Source organism: Aptenodytes patagonicus, chromosome 16 (genome assembly GCF_965638725.1).
Source record: "Aptenodytes patagonicus chromosome 16, bAptPat1.pri.cur, whole genome shotgun sequence".
In the NCBI taxonomy this organism is placed as follows: Eukaryota; Metazoa; Chordata; class Aves; order Sphenisciformes; family Spheniscidae; genus Aptenodytes; species Aptenodytes patagonicus.
Window position 1 is genome coordinate 2,411,146 of NC_134964.1, and position 20,435 is coordinate 2,431,580.

The 20,435-nt window shown below is 36.0% G+C and overlaps 1 protein-coding gene across 6 annotated transcripts in view; it reads left to right on the top strand.

Annotated features, from left to right (window-relative positions):
• The window catches only part of STXBP4 (syntaxin binding protein 4), a 75,989-nt gene that overhangs the window by 32,360 nt on the left and 23,194 nt on the right, over positions 1-20,435 (top strand). For all 6 annotated transcript variants that reach the window (XM_076353857.1, XM_076353862.1, XM_076353856.1 and 3 more), the window contains 4 exons: positions 1,265-1,441; positions 3,566-3,682; positions 4,204-4,253; positions 4,678-4,811. In XM_076353857.1, the coding sequence (XP_076209972.1) occupies positions 1,265-1,441; positions 3,566-3,682; positions 4,204-4,253; positions 4,678-4,811 (478 nt within the window). The remainder of the gene's footprint in view (positions 1-1,264; positions 1,442-3,565; positions 3,683-4,203; positions 4,254-4,677; positions 4,812-20,435) is intronic.

Consider the following 20,435-nt stretch of genomic DNA (forward strand, 5'->3'; position numbering starts at 1 on the left):
GTATAGGAAAACCTGACTTGAAGAATATTGCTTGCACAGAACAAATGCTTCTAAGTTAGGAAATAAGAGAGTTAAATCTGCCTTTGTAAGCTTAACTGACCTCTCTAGACATTTCTATTATGACACCTGTTAAATATTAGATGACATTTCTTCCACAAAAATTGGAAGACTTGGTCATTTAGGTTTTTCAGAAACAGTGATTTCAAGTCTAGTTTCTAGAATGTTATTTCCTATTTATTGTAGATTCTTAGTGTCCATTTCTTCTCTACCCCTAGCTGTTTCCCCTCTAGTCCCATTCCCAACCAGGATATAGTTGTAATAATAAAATACAATAGGTAAACTAGGAATAGGATATTCACCTAAGTATCCTTGGCTGAGGAATTTGTACAAAGAATTTCTAGCTCTGTGAATTAGTATATTTAAAGCTTATAACTTTAATGATTCAGGAAATTCATAAAAAGTGAATTTTTCCACAGATTAATAAAAAGCTAAGGCAAAAGAAAGATGGCTTACTACTTTTGGTGCCAGTGAGCCTGTATGTCGACATTTTTTGATGAGCAGTTTGTTTGTTTTTTCCTAGTGTAAGCTGTTGTCCAGACCTTTAGTTTGACTTTTAAAATTTACAAATCAAAGTTCACTTGAATTAATATTCAGTAGTAAAATGAACTGAGCAATATCCTTCTCTAAATCAGATTTTACAACATTTAGGGATTACTTTGGCTGAATTAAAAGCTAACAGTGTCTAATTTCCTGTTTTCTATACATTATTTATGTATAAATTTTATATAACACTCTTCAGTGATAATACAGGATAACGATGTAAGAGCAGGAACTAGGCAGAAAAATAAAAACCAGCACTTATTTCAAGAACAGTGTGGACTGAATACTTGCATTAGAAGTCCATCTACATGATATGCGAACTCTGAATTGTGTGAATTCAGGCAATAGTAGTAAAATGAAATAACATCTCATTAAAGTACTTCTTTAGTATGGAAGCAGTGGGGCAGATGTATTTCTATAAAACCTTTCATTCAATTAGATTTACAGTAATAGAATTTGTGATTTAATTTATTAGGAAAATTGTCTCTCTCTGTAAATACGTGTTCTTTGTTTGAACATCATACACTTAAAAATTAACAATTGAACCATCTAACCATCAATACTAAAAGGTAGCCCTAATGCCAGCTGCGGTACTTTTGAGCTAAATCTGCACTTCTTTGTTAGCCAGAGTTGTAACTTTTCGATTAAATCCTATCATCTGTAGGAAGCCAAGGCAGCTGTAGAAGAGACAAGAGCTCTGCGAAGTAGGATTCATCTTGCAGAAGCTGCACAAAAGCAGGCTCGTGGAATGGAAATGGACTATGAAGAAGTAATTCGCCTATTAGAAGCTGAAATTGTAGAGCTGAAGGCTCAGCTCACTGATCATTCTGGCCAAAATAAAGTAAGCAAAGCCGTTGCCTGTCGTAGTTACCATGGTTTCCTTGCTGTTGTCATGTGTCTTGTTTTCATTTTCTTTTCATCTGCTTTTCTAAAGTAGGTCACTGTTTGTCTTGTATTATTCAATAACTGGAATGATGCATAGTGAAGGGGGTAATGTGAAGTGTATGAGTCTTCCTTTACCCAGATATCTTTGGGCTGGAAAAATAGGAGCTGGAAGCATATGTGGGTCATAGGTCAAAATGGCACATCTCAAGCATTAAAGCATGGAATAGTTTCTGGACTGCAGATGTATTGTCTTTAAGGACTATATGTATATTTGTATGCTTTTGCATTTATGTAAAAATGGCTTTCATATTTATGTTTCTGTTAGGCAAATAATAACAATATAAAGTCCAGTAGTGTTCTTCAGTAAATTTAGATTTAATCAAGATAATCATTTAAATGCTACTAACAGTATCCTGCCAAAAAAACTTTTTTTTTTTTCAATTAAGCCTCATATTTTAAAACCACTTCATCTCCAGTGAGGCATTTCAAAACATGCGAAGGAATAAAATATTTGAGGCACTTTTAAATTTCTCCCCGTAATTGCAGATCCATTTTCTACACGCAGTTTGAACAAGTGCAAGCAGGTTGACATTTGTGTGTTTACCTTGTTTTTCTCATGAAAAATGGATGTGCATATGAATTGATGAAGAAAACCTACTGAAATGTTGCCTTATTTCATCATGAGAATTAATTCAATATTATAAGGTATTAAAAGGTAAAACCAAGCTCTATCATATACAAGCTTGCAAAGAAGCAACATAGCAAGTACATGTAGCTCCCAGGGAGGAATTCCTCTCATCCAGTTGTGTGTGTGGTGAGATGAATCACACCCTAGAACTTCTTTCTGAACATCTGGGTGAGATGCCCTATCTTTCATGTCAGGTATTTTTGAAGCACTGTTTGTTTTCTAGGACTTGAATAAATACCAAAATTTTAAGAAATTCAGAGCGTGTGGGTTGCTTTCTTAGAGATTTGTTTCTGAGATGCTAGCTTGAATTCCTGAAATTCTGAGTGAGCACTCGAGTATCTGAGTTGAGATTTGATTCTCTGCATTTATTATTCTAAAGAAGCAGTATCAAGTAGGTACCAACTCTATAGTATACTCTTTTTAGTATAAAAGAATGAGGTCCCTCTGAGAGCTTACCAGCTCCTTCTCCAATAGTGGACAGTGAGATTACCAAAGAAAAGTGTTTTAATTAACAGATTCTTTGACATTCAGAGTGATCATGACTCTGCTGCTTTGTACAGCATATACAAATGAATTTGTGTACTCGTTTGCTTCAAGTAAAGATAATAAGTGGTTTTGGTGGTTTTTTTATGAGAGTTTTATAGTAGGTAGTGGGCTTTCAGAAAAGATCACCTACAGTGATGTAGAAGTTTATTTTTAATGATAGTGATATTGTCTTAATTTTGGAGAGTATTTTGTTTTAGGTCTTCTGTTCAGCAGACAGCTTAGCTAAACAAACATGCCCATATACATGTGAAGACTTTACTCGTGGTCCTCTCACATGAACAGTGCCAGGGACTCAAGCTGAAACCTTGAGCCTCCAGAACTCGATCTAATGGGGCTCACATTCTCTGTAGCTGAAGTACAGAGGGATGCATAACACTGATCGATAGGTTATATAAGTGCATGTAGAGAAATCCCAGGGGGTAATTTTCTCCAAGATATGCCATAATTACTCAGTTGGCCAAAGGATGTACAGATGCAAACTAGTGGACGGAGTTTATTCACATACTGGCTGTTTATGCCACCCTGCTGACAGATACTGTCACCATCAGGTTGGTATTTTTGATCCATTCATGAATCAGTTCAAACTGTCTTAAGTTTCAGCCCTATCACTGTTGTTAGCTGCCAATTTCAATTTACCTTTATGTCATTTGCCAAAATCTGTTGCAGTTTGGGAGCTGATTTACTAGCAGATCAGGCATACCTGCCTCAGGAGCAGCTGTGTTTTTCAGAAATGTAGAAAAGAGCGCATGTTAAACATTTCAGGCATCCATTTCGATTCACACCATGTACCTATGTGAGCCATGGGAGAAAATGATTAGAATAAAAGCCTTAAAATATTTTTCCCAGGATAACATCCAAGACTTGAGAAAGAGAGTTACAGTGCTTGACTGCCAGCTGCGGAAATCAGAATCAGCTAGGAAGACCTTTGAGGTGGCTACTGAAAAATTGCTACAATTTGTAGAGGTAACTTTGCCTTTCATTTCTAGCAATATTTTATTTGGAAAAGTTTTGTGTTGATGTTTCTGAGGAATAAACATAGTAAACTGACTATGAACTAGTTTGCAGAGATCCTTTCATTGCTAGAAATAAAGATGGTGTATAAGTGTACAGATCCATGTAGGAATTTACTTAATCTTTATGTTTTGCTGTACGCTAAACAAATGAAACTGATCAGATAATTTTTTTCATCTAATTTTTCACAAACTCGTATCAATTTCCATTAAATTCCCCAGAGGAAAAAGGCAAAAAAAGTCATATTTGATAATATTTTGAAATGTTATGAAACAAAAAAAGTGATGTTGTTTATATTTATTTCATTTAAAGGGGTTATAATATTTCGTTTTTTACACTTCTAGCTGGGAGAGACTAGACTCTTTAATTACAAATCAAATACCCCACACCCAAATAGAACATCAAATTATAAGGTATTAACTTTTTGACTGTGTCGATTTATAAACTATTAACTTCTTGACAATGGCCAACAGGTCGTGCATGAAGTACTTTCAGATAACTCTACTTCCTCGACAGTTTTAAGGTAATGAAATGGCATAGTTATTAATATCGAAATGGCAATATTAATACTGAAAAACTCTACTATTGTTTCAAAGTCTCCAAAAACTGTCTTGTAGCTATTTTTCCTACATTTTTTGCTGTATGTTTCTAAGTGTCATTTTATTGGAAGAGAGGGAATGGCATGAATTATAAATTAGGCTTTCAGGATACAGCTTCATTAAAAACCTTAAATTAAAACAATTAGTAATTACATAGCTACGGTTGTCTGGATGTTTCCATAAATTAATGATAATGTGCTAAGGATTAGTTAAAATTGCAAGGAACCTTAACAGTGGGTTTTAATTGTTTTTATTATTATTTTTTAGATTTACCCAAGCGATTTTGCATCATCATTAATCCAGTAGCATATCTTACAAATCAAGACTTACTATTTTTTGTTCTCTTAGTGACAGAAGAACAACATTGTCTACTAAAGCACTTCTTGCACGGTTGGGAAGGATTGGACCTACTGTCACAACAGCTCTTGCAGCAGAAGCCAGAGACCTTGCCAAGTCTGTCCGTGCCATTTTGGAAGTAGATTGTGAGTGAGTGTGTGTGTCTTTGTGTGCGTGTCTGCGTGTATACACACGCATAAATACTTCCTTTCTTCCATCAAATGTTGTGGCTTTAGCGTCTTGCTTGCTAACTGAGAGTAGCGTGTCTCAGTAGTCACCATGTGGGTTTTTTTTCCAAATGTGGAAAAAGGATCCTGAGTAGAGGTTCTGTTTGGATTGGGTTAGGACTGTGGTATAGGTAAGGGGTCCAGAGTCCAGTGTCTTTCAGAATGGTGGAAGACCTACAAACGCAGGAAAAGGCCTGCTGCTAAGGGCTATCCCCTTTGTTTTTCTAACCCTAACCCTTACCATTACCTGAACTCACCCTACCCACAGTGAGAACCTTCTCCTGCAATTGGACTGTTTTCATATGGTGATTTGGCCACTTTTCTGTTGTGTGCTTCACCCAGTAGAATTTGTTCACTGTATTACTTTCTCATTTCGTTCCAAGATTACAGAGCTGCCTTAATTCTGGCTGCTTAAGATTTAGTCAGTACTTCCTAGGACTGATATAGAATGCAGAATGAGGAAAAACTAGTATCTGTCTAGAGTTAGAAGTGGTTTTCCCTATTAATGCCCTTAAAATAGACAGTACATTTCCTCCTTAACTTTAAGCAGATATCCCAGGATAGTTTATTGCATGCATTTTACCAGGTCAAATGGATGTAATAATAATGATGTTATTTAAGTAAATTGGGTATATTTTCTAATTCACTGAAGGTTGTGGAATAAATAATAGTGAGACTTTTACAGAAAATATACAGAGTAAACAAAGAACAAAAAAGTAAATAAATCTTTGCAACAAACAGTGCTTTGAATTACAGTGAAGTCACAGAATGTTTTTGGATCATAAATATTCTTCCAGGAAATCGGGTATTTCCTTGTGTTATTTCTGCTAGCATGTATGTTGTTTTGTTAATTGTCAGTTGAAAATTTCTTCTGTTTATATTAAGCCAAAGAGTGGAGTTTTGTTCCTCTTTTACTGTTCTTTTACTAGCTTTTAATAAGAATACGGTAGTTTAATAAAACAAGAAAATATTTATTCTTCTGAGGTTTAACCTGGGAGTAGGTAGACATTTCTGAAAAGACCTAGTAATTCAGAGATATACAGTACATTTCATCCCATTCTAGAAGGGTGACTGGGCAAGCGATAAGTTCTATGCAAGCTGAAATTAGTCGCCTGTTACAGAGTGCAGTAAAGCCAGTGGATGGTACTGGAGACTTCAGTGATTTGCTGCCACAGATCACTTAGAGATCTCTCAGTGGATTCAGTTTTTCTTTTTACTTTTGTTCTTGTGTTTCCCTTGCCTTTTGCACAGTCTCTTTACTTTTGGATTCATCAACAGGCTTTTATCTAACAAAGACCTCATGAAAGGAAAAATGAAAGTGTAATATTAACAAGTTATTTTGGTTCTGTTAATAGCATTCATCACTCTTCCAAAAACAATATTCCTAGGACTTTCTGTAGTTCAAGATCATCTTGATCTAAACATTGAGAGGAAGAAGTCAGAAGTAAGCATCACGTGGGATTCTAGAGACTTGGGTTTCCTTGTCTCAAAAGACATCACCTGAAACGCATTGAAACTCATTGGTGGGAATATTTCCATTGACCTCGATGGGCGTTAAACAAAAGCAATGAATGCAGTCTAAGTCAACAGGATTTTGGAACATAAGCTTTGATAACTCAGTATCTTAAACCACACAGATGTAGATCCTTCTTCCAAGATGCGAAGGACGCATCGGAATGAGAAGATTTCTCCAAATTCTTAGAAAATCAGAGCATTATTATTAAGGATTTTTAAATGTGAGTTTTGAAGTCAGGAAATGCCCTTGAGGAAACAAATCCTCCAGAGCTTTTAAATCTGGTATCAGTTCATTAGCAAAGAAGATAGATATTTTTATTTAAAATTGGATGTGAACTGGCAGAATAAATCATTCATAGCACTGGAGGACAGTGCAGGTTCAGTGTCAGTTCAGTATGCACCTTCATCAAACTATAATTAGAATATAAAGTTATTCCAGAGTACATTTTTTCCTGGAAAACTTAAGCAGAAAATTAATGCCAAAATGAGGAATATGAAGATTTCCAGAATCATGTAAAACTAGCAGAATTTCCTGACTGTAATGCTCTATTTTCATACCGGAATGTTTACAAAATGTTATTCTGCTGAATTTACATGAACATGTATCAAAGTGTCTTAGTGAAGAGTTTATTGCTGTAGGAGTGAACGTAGCCTGCAGTTTCGGTTGGAGATACATGTATATCCTCAGGTCATTAACAGAAATCTGTCCCTGTTGGTAAAAATTATGCTAGTTCATGAGCAGTTACTGTAATAAACTGCATGCAGTTGGAAATCTAAGAAACAACTGTGACTTAATACACAATTCCCAGTTCAGATCATCAACATGATTGTATATTTTGATTGTATTTACCTATAGTTGAGCAGACATGTCAGTTCTAATCCAGCTTAGATGGACTGATTAGCAAAAATGAAACAGAAATGGCCTGACACATCACAGGAGTTTTTGGAAAACTGGTGAATTATGGTTGACAGTAATCATTGTATCAAAGAGATTTGAATATCCTTTTTACATTGGTTAGGAATGAATGTAGAAAGGGACTGAATATATATATTTGAGGAAGTGTTTCAAGATATGAAAAATGTCTTACTTGACATTATTTATGCAACACTTACTTATTACATCGCTCTATGGAGAAGAAAGCAAAATAAGAAGATAAAAAAAATTGTTCAGAAGTGTCCAGAATATTACAATTAGAGTTATTGGTGGAAGTGAAAAGAGTAACAGTGGCCAGGAGAGGAGATAATTGGTTTTCCGCCAGTGACAGTGGTAGAGTTCTGTCACGTTGAGTTGTTTCTATCACACTACACAGGATAGCGTGCAAGAAAAACTTTTTGTTCTAAATGCAACTGAATTCTAACATGTGGTTGTGTCAAACATAATAGGTAGGATACACGTTAGAAAGCTCTGGAGCCACAGCAGGGATGCATTTTATGAACCTGAGAGTTGAAAAATAGCTCTGCAGAGAAGGATTTAAAGATTGAACGTCATTCTTCTGAGTTCATTCTGATTTGGAGAGTATTACAGATAGATTTGGGCTCTGACAAGCTTGTGTATGAGATTAGAGCTTTAAACCTCGCTCGCTTTCTCTCCCTCTCTCAAAAAAAAAGTAGTTAAGGCAGAGTAACTACTTAATAGCATCCTGTCTGTGGTCCTCTATGCCAGATTCTCACAAAATGTTTCCCGTGTGATCTTCAGTTTCCTTGCAGGTGAGCTGTCACAAAAAGGGGGCTCTTGTGTAAATAACATACATCAAAGAAAAAAGTGTAATAGACATTACACTGCAGACTGAAGGTTTTCCTTTTTCCTGGAAAGACATCTGCAACATAATAATTTGTTAATGAATTCTTAGAGAGTTGAAGTTAATATTTTTGAGATTGCTAAGTGGATAAAAATGTATAGCTGGGCAACCATCGTGATATATTTTACTTTCTAAATAGAACTTCTCTTTCATTATTTGCTTCTTTTTGTACAACATGAAGTAAAGGAGCCCTAAACAAAATACCTTTTTGATTCATTTACAATACATGTGAAACAAAGTCTAGGTGCAAAGACAAGGTTGTGGAGTGTTCTTCCAAAAGAAAACTCATTCCCTTGTTAAAGATCATCCTTGACAACCAGGTCAAAATGACCTATTTATGAATTAGCCACACAAACTGTCCTCTTCCTCTGTAATAGCATGACGTTTTGCCTGAGGGAAGAGGTTTAAAGAAGTTCAGTGTATTCCTGAAAATCTCCAAGTACATATTGCCTTGTGATAATGCTGCAGATCAGTTTTCAGCTTTGTAGGTTGAATGACAGGTATGTGAAGTAAGTTTGGCGATTCTTCAAGTGAGGACTCTGTTTAAAAAAAAAACCCAACTCGTTCTCCAGTGCTTACTACTACAGGATCCTCAAGATCCAGAAATGCAAATAAGAAAGTAATAAACAGAATAATCAAGCTCATCCCTTGAAAGATTCATCCTTCATCTTCTCGAAAGACTGTAAGCTATTTTTAGAAACTAAGTCTTGAGGGGTCTTTCTGCTTTGTAGAATACAAGCATCTCCTGAAGACATAAAATTACTTTCATCATACAAAGGATAATAATGCCTCAGTGAAAGAACTGTAGCATTTAAAAGTAGTTGCTGGCTGCACTTAGTAGACCATATGGTGCAAACCATGCTAAAAAGAATTGAGAAAGCATTTTCTTTTCTATCACAAAATTAGAAAAGGAATACACTTGGTACTGGTAATGGCCAAAATCTGATTAACCCTGGAACATACTTGTCTCTTCATAAAATAGCAGGCAATCGGCATTTTGAAATGTGCGCTAGCGTAATGCACCTTTCAAGTATTTTGACTGCTAATTTCCTCACTCTGCCTCTGAAATTTCTATCCAAAAATGCAGTCTTGCTCTTGCTGATATAATGCCAGTCATCAGAATCCATTAAGTGCTATGAAGCCTGCTCCTCTGCTCAGCAGGAACTCAAGCAGTGCATCTTAAACTATTTTTTCCCATCACGTTGCTTTAATCTGTTGTCAGCCTGGGATCTGACACATGGCAATCATGCTGAAGTTCCCTAAAATGATCTCCAAATTAATATAGCTTCCAAAAATCCTACTTACCTTACTGATATTGATCTTGCAAGTCACAGTAGTCACTATACATTTGATTATGAAGATCCTACAGGCAGAATTTTAGTTGCCCAGTTTCTGTATTCATTTTCCTTGCACGCTGACTATCTATAAAAAGAAGACAATGGAAACTGCTGGTGGTCAGCATCTCTTAGTGCTCTTGATAGTTAAGTTGCTTTTGATTTTTGGATCACAGACAAAGTCTTACATCTCAGGCATTAAAAGCTGAAATAGGGAATCTATCCATTTCTTCATTTTAGGTTTTTTTATCTATATTATGGTCAATTGCCAAAACCATTCCATATTCAGCAAAGTGTTAGGTGTCCCTTCCCATTCTTTTGACAGTGTGGGTGGAACAAAGTTACAAGGCAGAGTAGCAAGTCTTCGCAAATAACAATTCTGCTATTTTGAGAAGAGCTAATATTGTTAAGTATTCATATTTCTTTTATTTATTTGTTGCAGCCCTGGTGTGTTTGTTTATTACAACAAAATTAATGCCGTATACGTTACTGCTATTTTGTTCTTGAAATTAAAGATACAACAGTGCTATAATTTTGTACAGATAATTGGCTGTAGTTCATCAGGAGAGTTCTGAAAAAGTTGACGTGTAAGCGTGGGCTGTTCCCCCCCCCCTTTTTGGTTTATGTCTATACATCAAAATCCAGATGTAATTGTAACATGGGTAGGCATACCCTGGCTAACTTGACTTTTGTTTATTAGGCCAGTGATATTAAAGATGCATTTGCAGAGGCTGAATATCAAAATACGAGTCTTCTGTTGACCCCAAGAATATTGTCTGATTGCTAGTGTTCGCTGAAACTCATGCTGCTATGTCTTTTTATATTTTTAGTATCAGAAAGAGAAAATTATTTCCTGCAAGATCATCTTTGTGGGGACAATTCTGCATTGGGAGGATAGCATACCTTTAATATTCTTTCAGCTAATAAACTAGAACTGTACCTTTTCTTTACTGGAAGAGCTGCTTGGGAAGGAGCAGCATAATGATAACTAAAGAGGTAACTCTGTGTAGCCATTGTTCTGGCAAGGCCATAAATATTTCAGTGAATTACTGAAATCAGAAATAAAGAGACCTATTAAATTATACAATGTATATCCTGAACGCATCTGTGCATCTCCCATTTTTAATAGGTTTTGACTAGCAAAAGAAATAAATCTTAAAATCAGTGCTGTATGCTTTAAAGATAAAAAGGTTATGTTTGTCAATTAAACGTTTTCTGAGACAGTAGTTTGGTTAGAAAATACTAATTTAGTGAAATTAAAATGTATTATTACTTTGAAACTTTCAACAACAACAAAAGAGGTGAGATTTCCCAAAAGATAATTTATCAACTGTTTTATCCAGTGGAAAACTTCAGTTTTGCTAGTCCCTGAAGGTTGAAGATTTTTTCCTCAAAACAAAAATACTTAATGGGAGGGTAATTTTATTTTTGTAGAAAGTAATAATATTAAGTTATTAAATGAAATTTTTACTGTGGAATCTTTTCTGAGTTGTCATTTTAAAAAAAAAAAGATAAATCCCAGAATCACATTGATAATTTTGGAATATGACCTGGTCATCAGTGGCTCCTTCTGCTTGCAGAATCATGCTGAATTTTGAGCTCGTGGGGGCTGCTGTCTTTTGCCACAGAATATTGGCACTGTATTCCTCATGTAGCACCACGGCATTGTACCAAATGGTGTCAACTTCTCAAGAACAATGCTCCAAAATCCATTTTTCCTTACATAAGAGCAGGAGTAGGGGTGCCTGTAGCATGTCTTCCTGGCCTCCACAGAGTTCTGAAGTCAACCTGAGACATAAAACCTCTTCCTTACGTAGCAGAAGCATCGCACAGTTTGTCTGGAATTCGGAATTTAGTTACTTTCTTGTTTGCTCACTCTCATCTTGCAAAGACAACATATGGCAAGACAAGATAGAGCGAGACAGGAGCTTCGTGCTGCTGCTGAATGCATCACTTGATTTAGTCTCTGTGGGGCAGTGGTTTTCTGGTTTCCAGCTCTGCTCAATGGAAAACTTCATAGGCACTGGGAGCAGTTGTCTTCCAGCTCGACATGTGCTCTGGACTGTCGATCCCTGCTATCAACCACACGTTGTGCGGGAGTGACACTATGCAGAAACAGTGGCTACTACACAAACCGATAGTTTGCCCAAAAATTAAAGTTAAGGTAGCAAGAAATTTTAATATCATTTTTTATTAAATTGCAGAGTACCCATATTTCTTTACTGATCTGAAAGCTTTGCTAGTGCAACACAGGAATATAGTTTGGGAATTTAAATAAAACTTAGTAATTTTCCTTTTACATCTTTAGTGATGTAAACTGAGAATAACCCTTGACTTAATTTTAATTGTTCCAATACATAACCTCAAATGCACATGAGATGAGAAGTGGATCCCTTTTGTCCTGTAATATAGACATTGTTGAATTTTTGCCTCGTTCTGAAAATGAGTATGTTTCATAAAAAAAATCGATAGCTTATCAGCAGCTCTTTAGATACACTGCAAATCAGATCACAATGACAAGCCCAAAGGTGAAAAACTTATGTACTTTCAGAAAAATTAAAATTCAAAGTTGCATAACAGGCAAAGTGGTTTCTATATTCCTCAGAAAAAAAATCCAAACATATTTAATAGGATTTTACAAGGACACAGTCTAGAATTTAAAAGCTTATTGTACATAACTGTTACTGTAGCAAGACTTTGAATTTTCTGCAAATCATTTAAATTTCCAATTTTGCCTGCATGGTAGATAAGAATGAAGAGTTGTAATTTTGACAGTGTACAAGTACTGTAATTTGAAAAGGAAAATCTATCCAAGAATTTTAAAATGTTTCATTGCAACAGACAGGAAGCGTTCCACTTGAGAAATGTAAGCGTGTACAATTTTTAAAATATTTCCAATTTAAATTAAAATGAGCGTGCATGGATATTAAATTAAAAAATGGAGCACTAGACCTGTGAGACAAGTCCATTCTTCAGTCTGTAAATCTAATATGATCTGCTTTATCTCTATCATTTGTACACCTTGATTAAAATTATTATCCCCGTTATAAGGAGGAATTTGAGCCATGAAACAGCTGACTCGCTCGCTCATGGGGGGGAGGCAAGGATTTAACAGAGGTGTCCCGAGTTAAATAAATTATTTTTTTTCTGGCTAGGTGTCACAGCGATATTTATTCCTGGAGAGTAACCTACTATTACTAGAATCTATTACAATATAGATAATATTCTTCTGCATTCTTAGATAACGGTCAAGTTTGTTAGTGATTCATAAAAATACTTTGTTTCTGTTTTCTCATTACTGTTATGTTATATTTCTGCAGTGCATTTTCATTGAACAAAAGTGTCAGTTGGTGCCTTGACTGTGGAACAGTGTCAAGTAGCACCTGTACACTGTCTTACCCTCTTAAAGGCTTCATTACAAAAGGAGAGTGACTAATGAGGAAGCATAGACTTAGGAACAGAGACAGCCAGCATAGGCTCCGTTAAAGTTTGCTGAAAAAGTTTTACTGGTTTTGGTTTCTTGCCTTTTTTTATTGTAATTGCTATATTTGGGCACTATATGTTTGATGCTATATTTCACTGCTGCGTAACTTGATCCGAATTAAATTTTTAATGCATGGTTATCCACATATTTCAAAGTAATTTAGAATTACAGCTGTGGTTTCCAAGCTGTAGTTTGTCAGCAGCCACTGAACCACAAAACTCTTTTAACTAATTTACAGCTTGTCCACAGAAACTTAGCACTTTTACATTCTTTTCAATTACAAGATTCATTATGATAATCTGTGACAATTTTTGAGGGTGGGTAGCGATGCCTGACTCAAAACAATTTGAGACCACTGAGCTATAGCATCATCACTGCTGAAATAGCAATATTTAAGTGCATACCTGTACTTAAAAGCAGTGCCTATAAAGTTACATAAATAAGGCCATGAAGCTAAATCAAGGTTGAATAGTTTATTAGAAAGGTAGTAGGCAGCAAAAAAACTGTCACAGTTTCACCTTTGGCTGTGTTTTTGTTGTTGTTGGTTTGGTTTGGTTTCAGTATTATTATCGGGGTGTGAGTTCAGGTGCTATCTGACAAGCTGAAAAAAAACATAGTATAAAGCCTGTTTCTTTGGCGAGGATTGGTTTGGTTTTACAATAAATACTTGGAAGGAGACAAGCGAAGAGTTGTTTGGTGCATAATATAATCAAAATATATTACTCCTGTGAACGCAAGACATAAAAATGCCTTGCAAATGGGAAGCAGAAGAAGTGTCTGCATGTAATATAAATTATACAAAAGTTTAGAAAACTAGCACTCAGATAGTGCTTTGCCACCAAGGAATCAGAAAAGATTCGGCTAGAAAGGACCTCCAGCAATTAGGTAGTGCATCCACCTGCCTCCAGCAACATGAATTATATCTACATTAATCCAAACAGGTATTTGTCTAGCATATTCCACAGCTTCTGTAGGCTAACTATTCCCATCCTTAATTATCTTTGCCACTAGAAAGCTTTTCTGTTGGCCTAAATCCTCCTCATTGCAGTTTAAGCCCATTACTACTTGTCTTCATCCCTACTACTTTCCTCTTTATGGCAGCTTTTAACATATTTGAAGACCATATTGTGTCTCCACTCTGTCTTCTGTTCCCCAAAATAAACGTAGTGATACCCGTTTGCTCATTTTTTCCTTACAGAGCATGTCTTCTAGCCATTTCGTCACCCTTGCGTTTCTCTGATTCTCTCCAATTCGTCAAAATTGTATTGAGTTCTGTAGCTGAGACCTTCCAGTGGGAGACAGAAATGGAGTAATAAGTTTGTTTGCTTTAATATAAAGCACACCAGCTCTTAGGCCCTCAAATGGTGTTCCCTTTCCCTGATAGCTTCATGTTACTGATTTGTATGAAGTTTGGGCTTTCCTGTACTTCCAGAGCCTTTTCTGCTCAACCAAAGGCTAGCTAGCCATACCCCACTTGCTTTTGTGCAGCTGAAAATTCACACCTAGGGTAGTACTTTGCTTTTGTCTTTACTGAATTACACCCTATTTATTTCAAACATTTGATCCAGTTAGCCAAGCTCTTACAAAATTCTAATCCCGTTTTTCAATGACATTTCAAAGAAATGTCCATTTACAAATGGGTTTTAAATTCTGAATTATCCCTTAGCTCTCCTTACTTGGACTAAAATCACATTTTGTTGAATGTGAGTGAGGAATGACATTGTTTTCACCTAACTGGTCTTACTTGCGTGTATTGTTACAGGACCTAGAAATTAGACCACACTTGTTTAATTTGATGTCCGAGAATCAGAACATTACAACTTGTAATTATGTACAAGCAGAGAAGCTAGATAAAAGGTGACACTAATAAGGATGGAATAATTTTATAGCCTGATCAAATTTAAAAAAATCTATTTAAAGTATCAATTATTAACAAGTTGCTAGCTAATTTATTGGTGATAGAGGATGTATGTTATTCCCAATGTTTCACAGCAAGGAAAAAGACAATTCAATGTCTAAAGCCTGTATTTAAGACAGTTCTTTAATGTGACCTAGATTTCAGAACTCTGTTGTTGCTGCTAGAAAAGCAATTTATTCTCTCTCCATTCACTTACCTTTAATGAGAAAAGATGAGTCAGCTTTTGAATAGGCACTGTCTGTACTGACTTTCAAATCAAAACATTTTAATAATGAAAAACAAGTAAGTGATACTATTATACCTTAAAATGCAGATGAGCTAAGAAGATTAGTGCAGTCTCGTTAGGTTAATTTCCAGCATCTCTGAAGGAAGACTTCATTAAAGAGCAGACCTTTAAAAGTCTATGGACTCGTTTAGTTCATGCGGTGACCCCACTATGAAAAAATTAATTGACTTTGTGCCTCTTCCCATACAAGTTGTACTTGCTCTTGGTAACTACGGAGACCGAAGTCAAAACTCTCCGGAACCAACAATTTTACTGGATGGTAAATACTTCCTAAATTGTCCCTCTATTAATTTCTGTTGACATAACGTTTAGAATTTTAGTATATTAATCTTTAATTATAGTATGAGGTTTTGACATGAGGGGGGAAAAAACCTTCCGAATTTTGTAGCATGGAGATGCAAATTGCTCACAGTCAGAGGAAATACACGGGTGAGACAGGAATTGAACCTTGAGGTCTCAATCCCAGATCAGTGTCTCAAACTCACGGCTGGCATCCCTCTTTTAATTCGCAAGCACAGTTCAGTCAGCTGGTTATCGGGAGAGGTGGGTGACCTGATGTCTCTCTGTGGGTATGTATGTCTGCACATATGTCACATCCCTGTATGTCAGGGAGCAACTGTCTCATTATTTCAGGTACCAAAAAATAAAGCAACCATTACAGTATGGAGCTGAACCAAAGGAGTTGTGCGTACTTTCGTGCAGTTAATGCTGAGTTAATTTTCTGTGGCTACACAACTATGAGCATCCTGAGAGAGCTGGATTAAAGCGGGGGGGGGAATGATCAGACCTTTGTTTCGAATGTCAATGTATGCTAAAGCTATCAGTGCTCATCTTGCCTAAGAGGGTTGGTATGCTTCTCTGTCAGTTCCTTCAGTTGTCACATTTTTTCACTTTTTTTCAGTAGGTAGGAGTGAGAAGCTGAGGGCTAGCAGAGTTACTTAGACATATATGGTGCACAAGTGTGATAATTTAAATGGAAAGAAGTACAGAGAAAGTTGATTGCCAAGAGCGATATAGGAAGCTTTTTAAAAGTATATTTTAAGGAGGATTTGCAAGAGGAAAACATAATTGCTTGGTGCTTATGAAGGAGACCTAAATGAGGTACAAAATGTATGTAAGTCTCATAGTAGATCTATTACCTCATGCCATAAAGCATATGTATCATTAACCAGGAGTTAAGGATGGAGATTTTGCCTTACGTTACTGATTGCTACGGGTATTATGTTTGAATCCTTTACAGTTAAGGTAAAATAACGTACGCTAATTTAGGCACATGGTGCATTGTTTCTTTTTCTTCAGATTTATAACAAAAAAGGAAAGGTATCTATCCTAGTTTCTAAGAACTTGACTTTTTTTTTTTAAATATGCTGGCTTTAAAGTCATGTCCGCCTGTAAATAAAACCCTTCTTTTATTTATGTGTAGCTACAGCCTTTTTTGTAACAGGCTAAAAGGATATCTTGTGTTAGTGTATTTTTACAATTCTTGCTTCAAAAGGAAAAAAGTATTACTTTGGTCTGTACTTACTGTGAAATGAGCTCAGTAGAGAGTAGTTCTGTGTCTCTCAATTGTAGGTGGTTCATGCCAGCCCCCTGTGCAGTTTAATTTCATCATCAGTGCAAAAAAGTAAGCTATTACTTAGCAAGAAAGGCATATCATGTAATAGTATTGCTTTTTAAATCTCAGACAATTTCTGATCAATTCTAATTTTAGACAGTCATTTTAATTTGTTACCAGTGAATGCTTTCTAATTAAACTTATATTTGACAATCACATGCGTCAGTGAGCAATGTGAGATGACAGTGATGGAAGTGGGTGGATAGCACAATAGATGGTGACAAGAGAAGTTGATCCAGTAAGGAAAGGAGGAGACGGATGAATTCCGGAACAGAGAGTAATTAGGGGAGCAAGAGAGTAGGGAAACTGAGGAAAAATTAAATGGTTTAGAGCTGGGCCATACAGCGAAGTATTCCAGGCTATTCCTGATTACCTAGTCCTGGTGGTGAGGGCCCTGTGTGCAGAGCCTGGTATTTCTGGAATAAGAAGGCGTTATTCCAGATTCTTTTTAATTAGCTGAAAGTGGATTGTACCAATTCAGAACAAGAATGTTCTCAAGAGAGTACTTACGTCTATGAATTTAACTTTTTTTTTTTTTTAGCCTACATGGCATTTGTGTAGCATTCCCCAGTTATGGACCATTTCTCTGATTTTATAATGAATAATGTGTTTCCTGTCTTCTCTTCAGCAGTTCGAGATTCGTAGGTATAAACAAAATGAATTTCAAATTAACTTATGCAAATATTCCTCAAAAATTACTTTGTACATTGTGGTGTATTCAATCAGCAATGGAAATAATAATGTGTTCTTGATCAATCACAAACAGACAGCATCATGTTAACAGTCAATACTGGAAGACTGTAGAAAAAAGCCTGCAATTAATTCATAAAAAGGAGTATTTTTTTTTAAAGCTGGGTAAGACTGAAAAAAATGTAATGGGGAACACATTTACCATTTTTAAGACCTCATCAGGCAGCACTACTACCTGTATGCTCCTAGGGTACTGTATTTCTCTTCTTGTGTCACTAATTGAGACTGTTATTGGAGCCTTTCATGGTAAAATAAAATATCTTTGAGTTGGCAAACTAAAGCAGATGGGAGCCACTAGAGGATAAGGAGCACTGGTATGATTTTTTTTTTTCTTCTTTCTTTGCAGCCTTCTGTGTGAAAGAGGTAGATTTCTGCATTCTGCAGTTTTCTGATTTTCTGTATTGCCTCCGCCTTATCCACAGATTCTTCAATCACAATAAAGAAAGGAATTTGGGGGGGTTCGTCACTGCATTCTTATGTATTTTCACTGGACAGCCAGTAGCATTTTAGTAAGAAGCAGGATAGGTGAAAAATACAAAAATAATTGTCAGATAATCAGTATATTAAATGCATTTTAAAAAGCAAATAGTACGAGCCAGTAGATTATGCAAAATTCAGTGTTTTGTCAGAATGAGCTAGTCTTAAACTCCTCTCTGCTTTCATTATCCCTTACCTTTGAGGGCTTGCGCTTTCCTGACATAATGACTAGAGAAACGTATTACACTGATGACCAAAATACCTGTAATGTTGCAGGACATGCTGCTTAATGGTATCTGTTGTATCCATCCTGTGTCTGACTAACTGTACCAAGTTATTCACAGACAAGTATGAGAATAGAAGAAAAACGTTTATAACAGTTTGTAAGATCTTTACGGTCATTTTGAAATTAAAGTTGATCATATAACTCTTCAGCATGAGAAGCAAACTATTTTATAACTCTCATTCTAAATTGTAACTTGATATGATGTAATTGTTTCAACAAGAGATTTATGAGTTTGCCAACATAGATGGGTCAATATCTTACGATTAATAGGAAATGGGAAAACACAAAGTCATCTTGCACCATGCCCTGAATATCCAAAGTAAGAAAAATATTCTTCCTGAAGCATGGTTTCTAGGAACAAGACTGAAGGGAGACAAGCCAATCTGCCCATCATACGCTAAATTAGCATAAATTTCAGTTGCTAGTATTTCCCAGATGCCTCCACTTGAAAACTACTTGCTCCATCTTTGTTTTATTAAATCACCAACAATTAAAGAAAAAGAACAATTTCTTTAAAATGGAATTTGATACGTGAAAGGAAGGAATGGAATGTCCTCTTAGCAGAGTATTATTCATAAAATGAAACACATTTGATTGTGGGAAGAGCACTTGAAACGGTCTAAAGAATAAAGTGGCACACAAGCAAATGCCAGAAGTGCATGCTCACTTCTGAAAGCTGTTTTTCTGAACCTGAGTTTCTATAGTTAATTCACAAATAAGCAGTAAAATACAGTATATGTTATTGACAGCCTCAAAAAATAGAGGGCCATTTTACACCTGCACGCCTTTGAACACACTCGACAAACAAGGCTGGATATTTCTCCACGAATTTTTCTTTAGCTGTGTCAAATTGCGAAACTCGCGGAGGAGTTCCTCTGCCGATCTCGCATCGTATGATACCTCCAGTCTCGTATCTGGGATATCCCCGTATTCCAGTAGCACTCAGGAGTCCAAGACCAGCAAGTCAGATCTTCAGTTTTCCATCCTCTGCATTGCCTAGATAGCTCAAAGAGAAGAGCCAGAGGCATTGGGGATCTTAACTGACAGATTTTGCATTATTATTGAGGCCACATGAGGAAGGCTTAAGTGTTGATAAGAGCTGAATTGGTGGATATTGAAAAGAGATCAGAATTCAAAACCGCATTTATCAAGTGACGGAGAAAACTGTTTATAATGTCCTTTAGCAAATCTTGTGTATCAGAAATCCTTTTAGCAGGTAATTCCTATTTCTTAAGAAACGTCGTCATTTTTGAGTATCTAATATTAAATATAAATAAATTATAAGGAGGTAAATAAAGGGTAGTTCTGAGCTAGCTCATGCTCTCTTACTTAAAAAAATATGTATAACTGGAAAAGTCAAGCTAGGTAAAAGGATATGTAAAAAAGACATCCTCATTTCTGTTGTTGGTCAAAGAATGTGTTCATGGTGAAACTGAATACTTGTACTATGCGGCTTTGGAATTCCAGACAGATATTACATCCCTTAAGCTTGATACTTCATATTAATTCCAGACGAAGTGGTTTAACGATACAGCCACGAGATTGTTTAGCCCTGACAGGAAACGAGTTGTAGCCAGGCATCCTTTTTACGGCGGGTGACAAAGCTGTGAACGCTGCTGGGAATAGGTTTATGCTTCACAAAAGAGTTTTTAGGGTGAGATTACCACCTCTGGTAGGCAGCTATCCCTAAGCAGTCTTTTCAGATTCATCAATAGTATTTGTGTGACTGCATAATGGAAGCAGGGTTTTAAAGTCTGGCCTTAAGGCCAAAGTAAAGCACTTAAGGACGTACTTATCTTGAAGCATCTAAATAGTCCCACTTTGGCCAAATCTAGATAGAATCCTAGTGAACAGTAAATTTTTTAACAATTCTTACTATAGTCTCTGAATCTCTCGTTTCCTTCGAGTAATTTTGTCAGAAAATAAGAAAAATAAAACATTTTGGACTGCAGCGTTTAGATGTTAGGGAAATAACTGTCAGTTTTGAGACAAGTGAATATTCATGCTATGGTATCTGCCTTTATTAGTTTCATCTGCTGATCTCCACATTTCTTTTGCTTTAATATTTTTTAACTAACT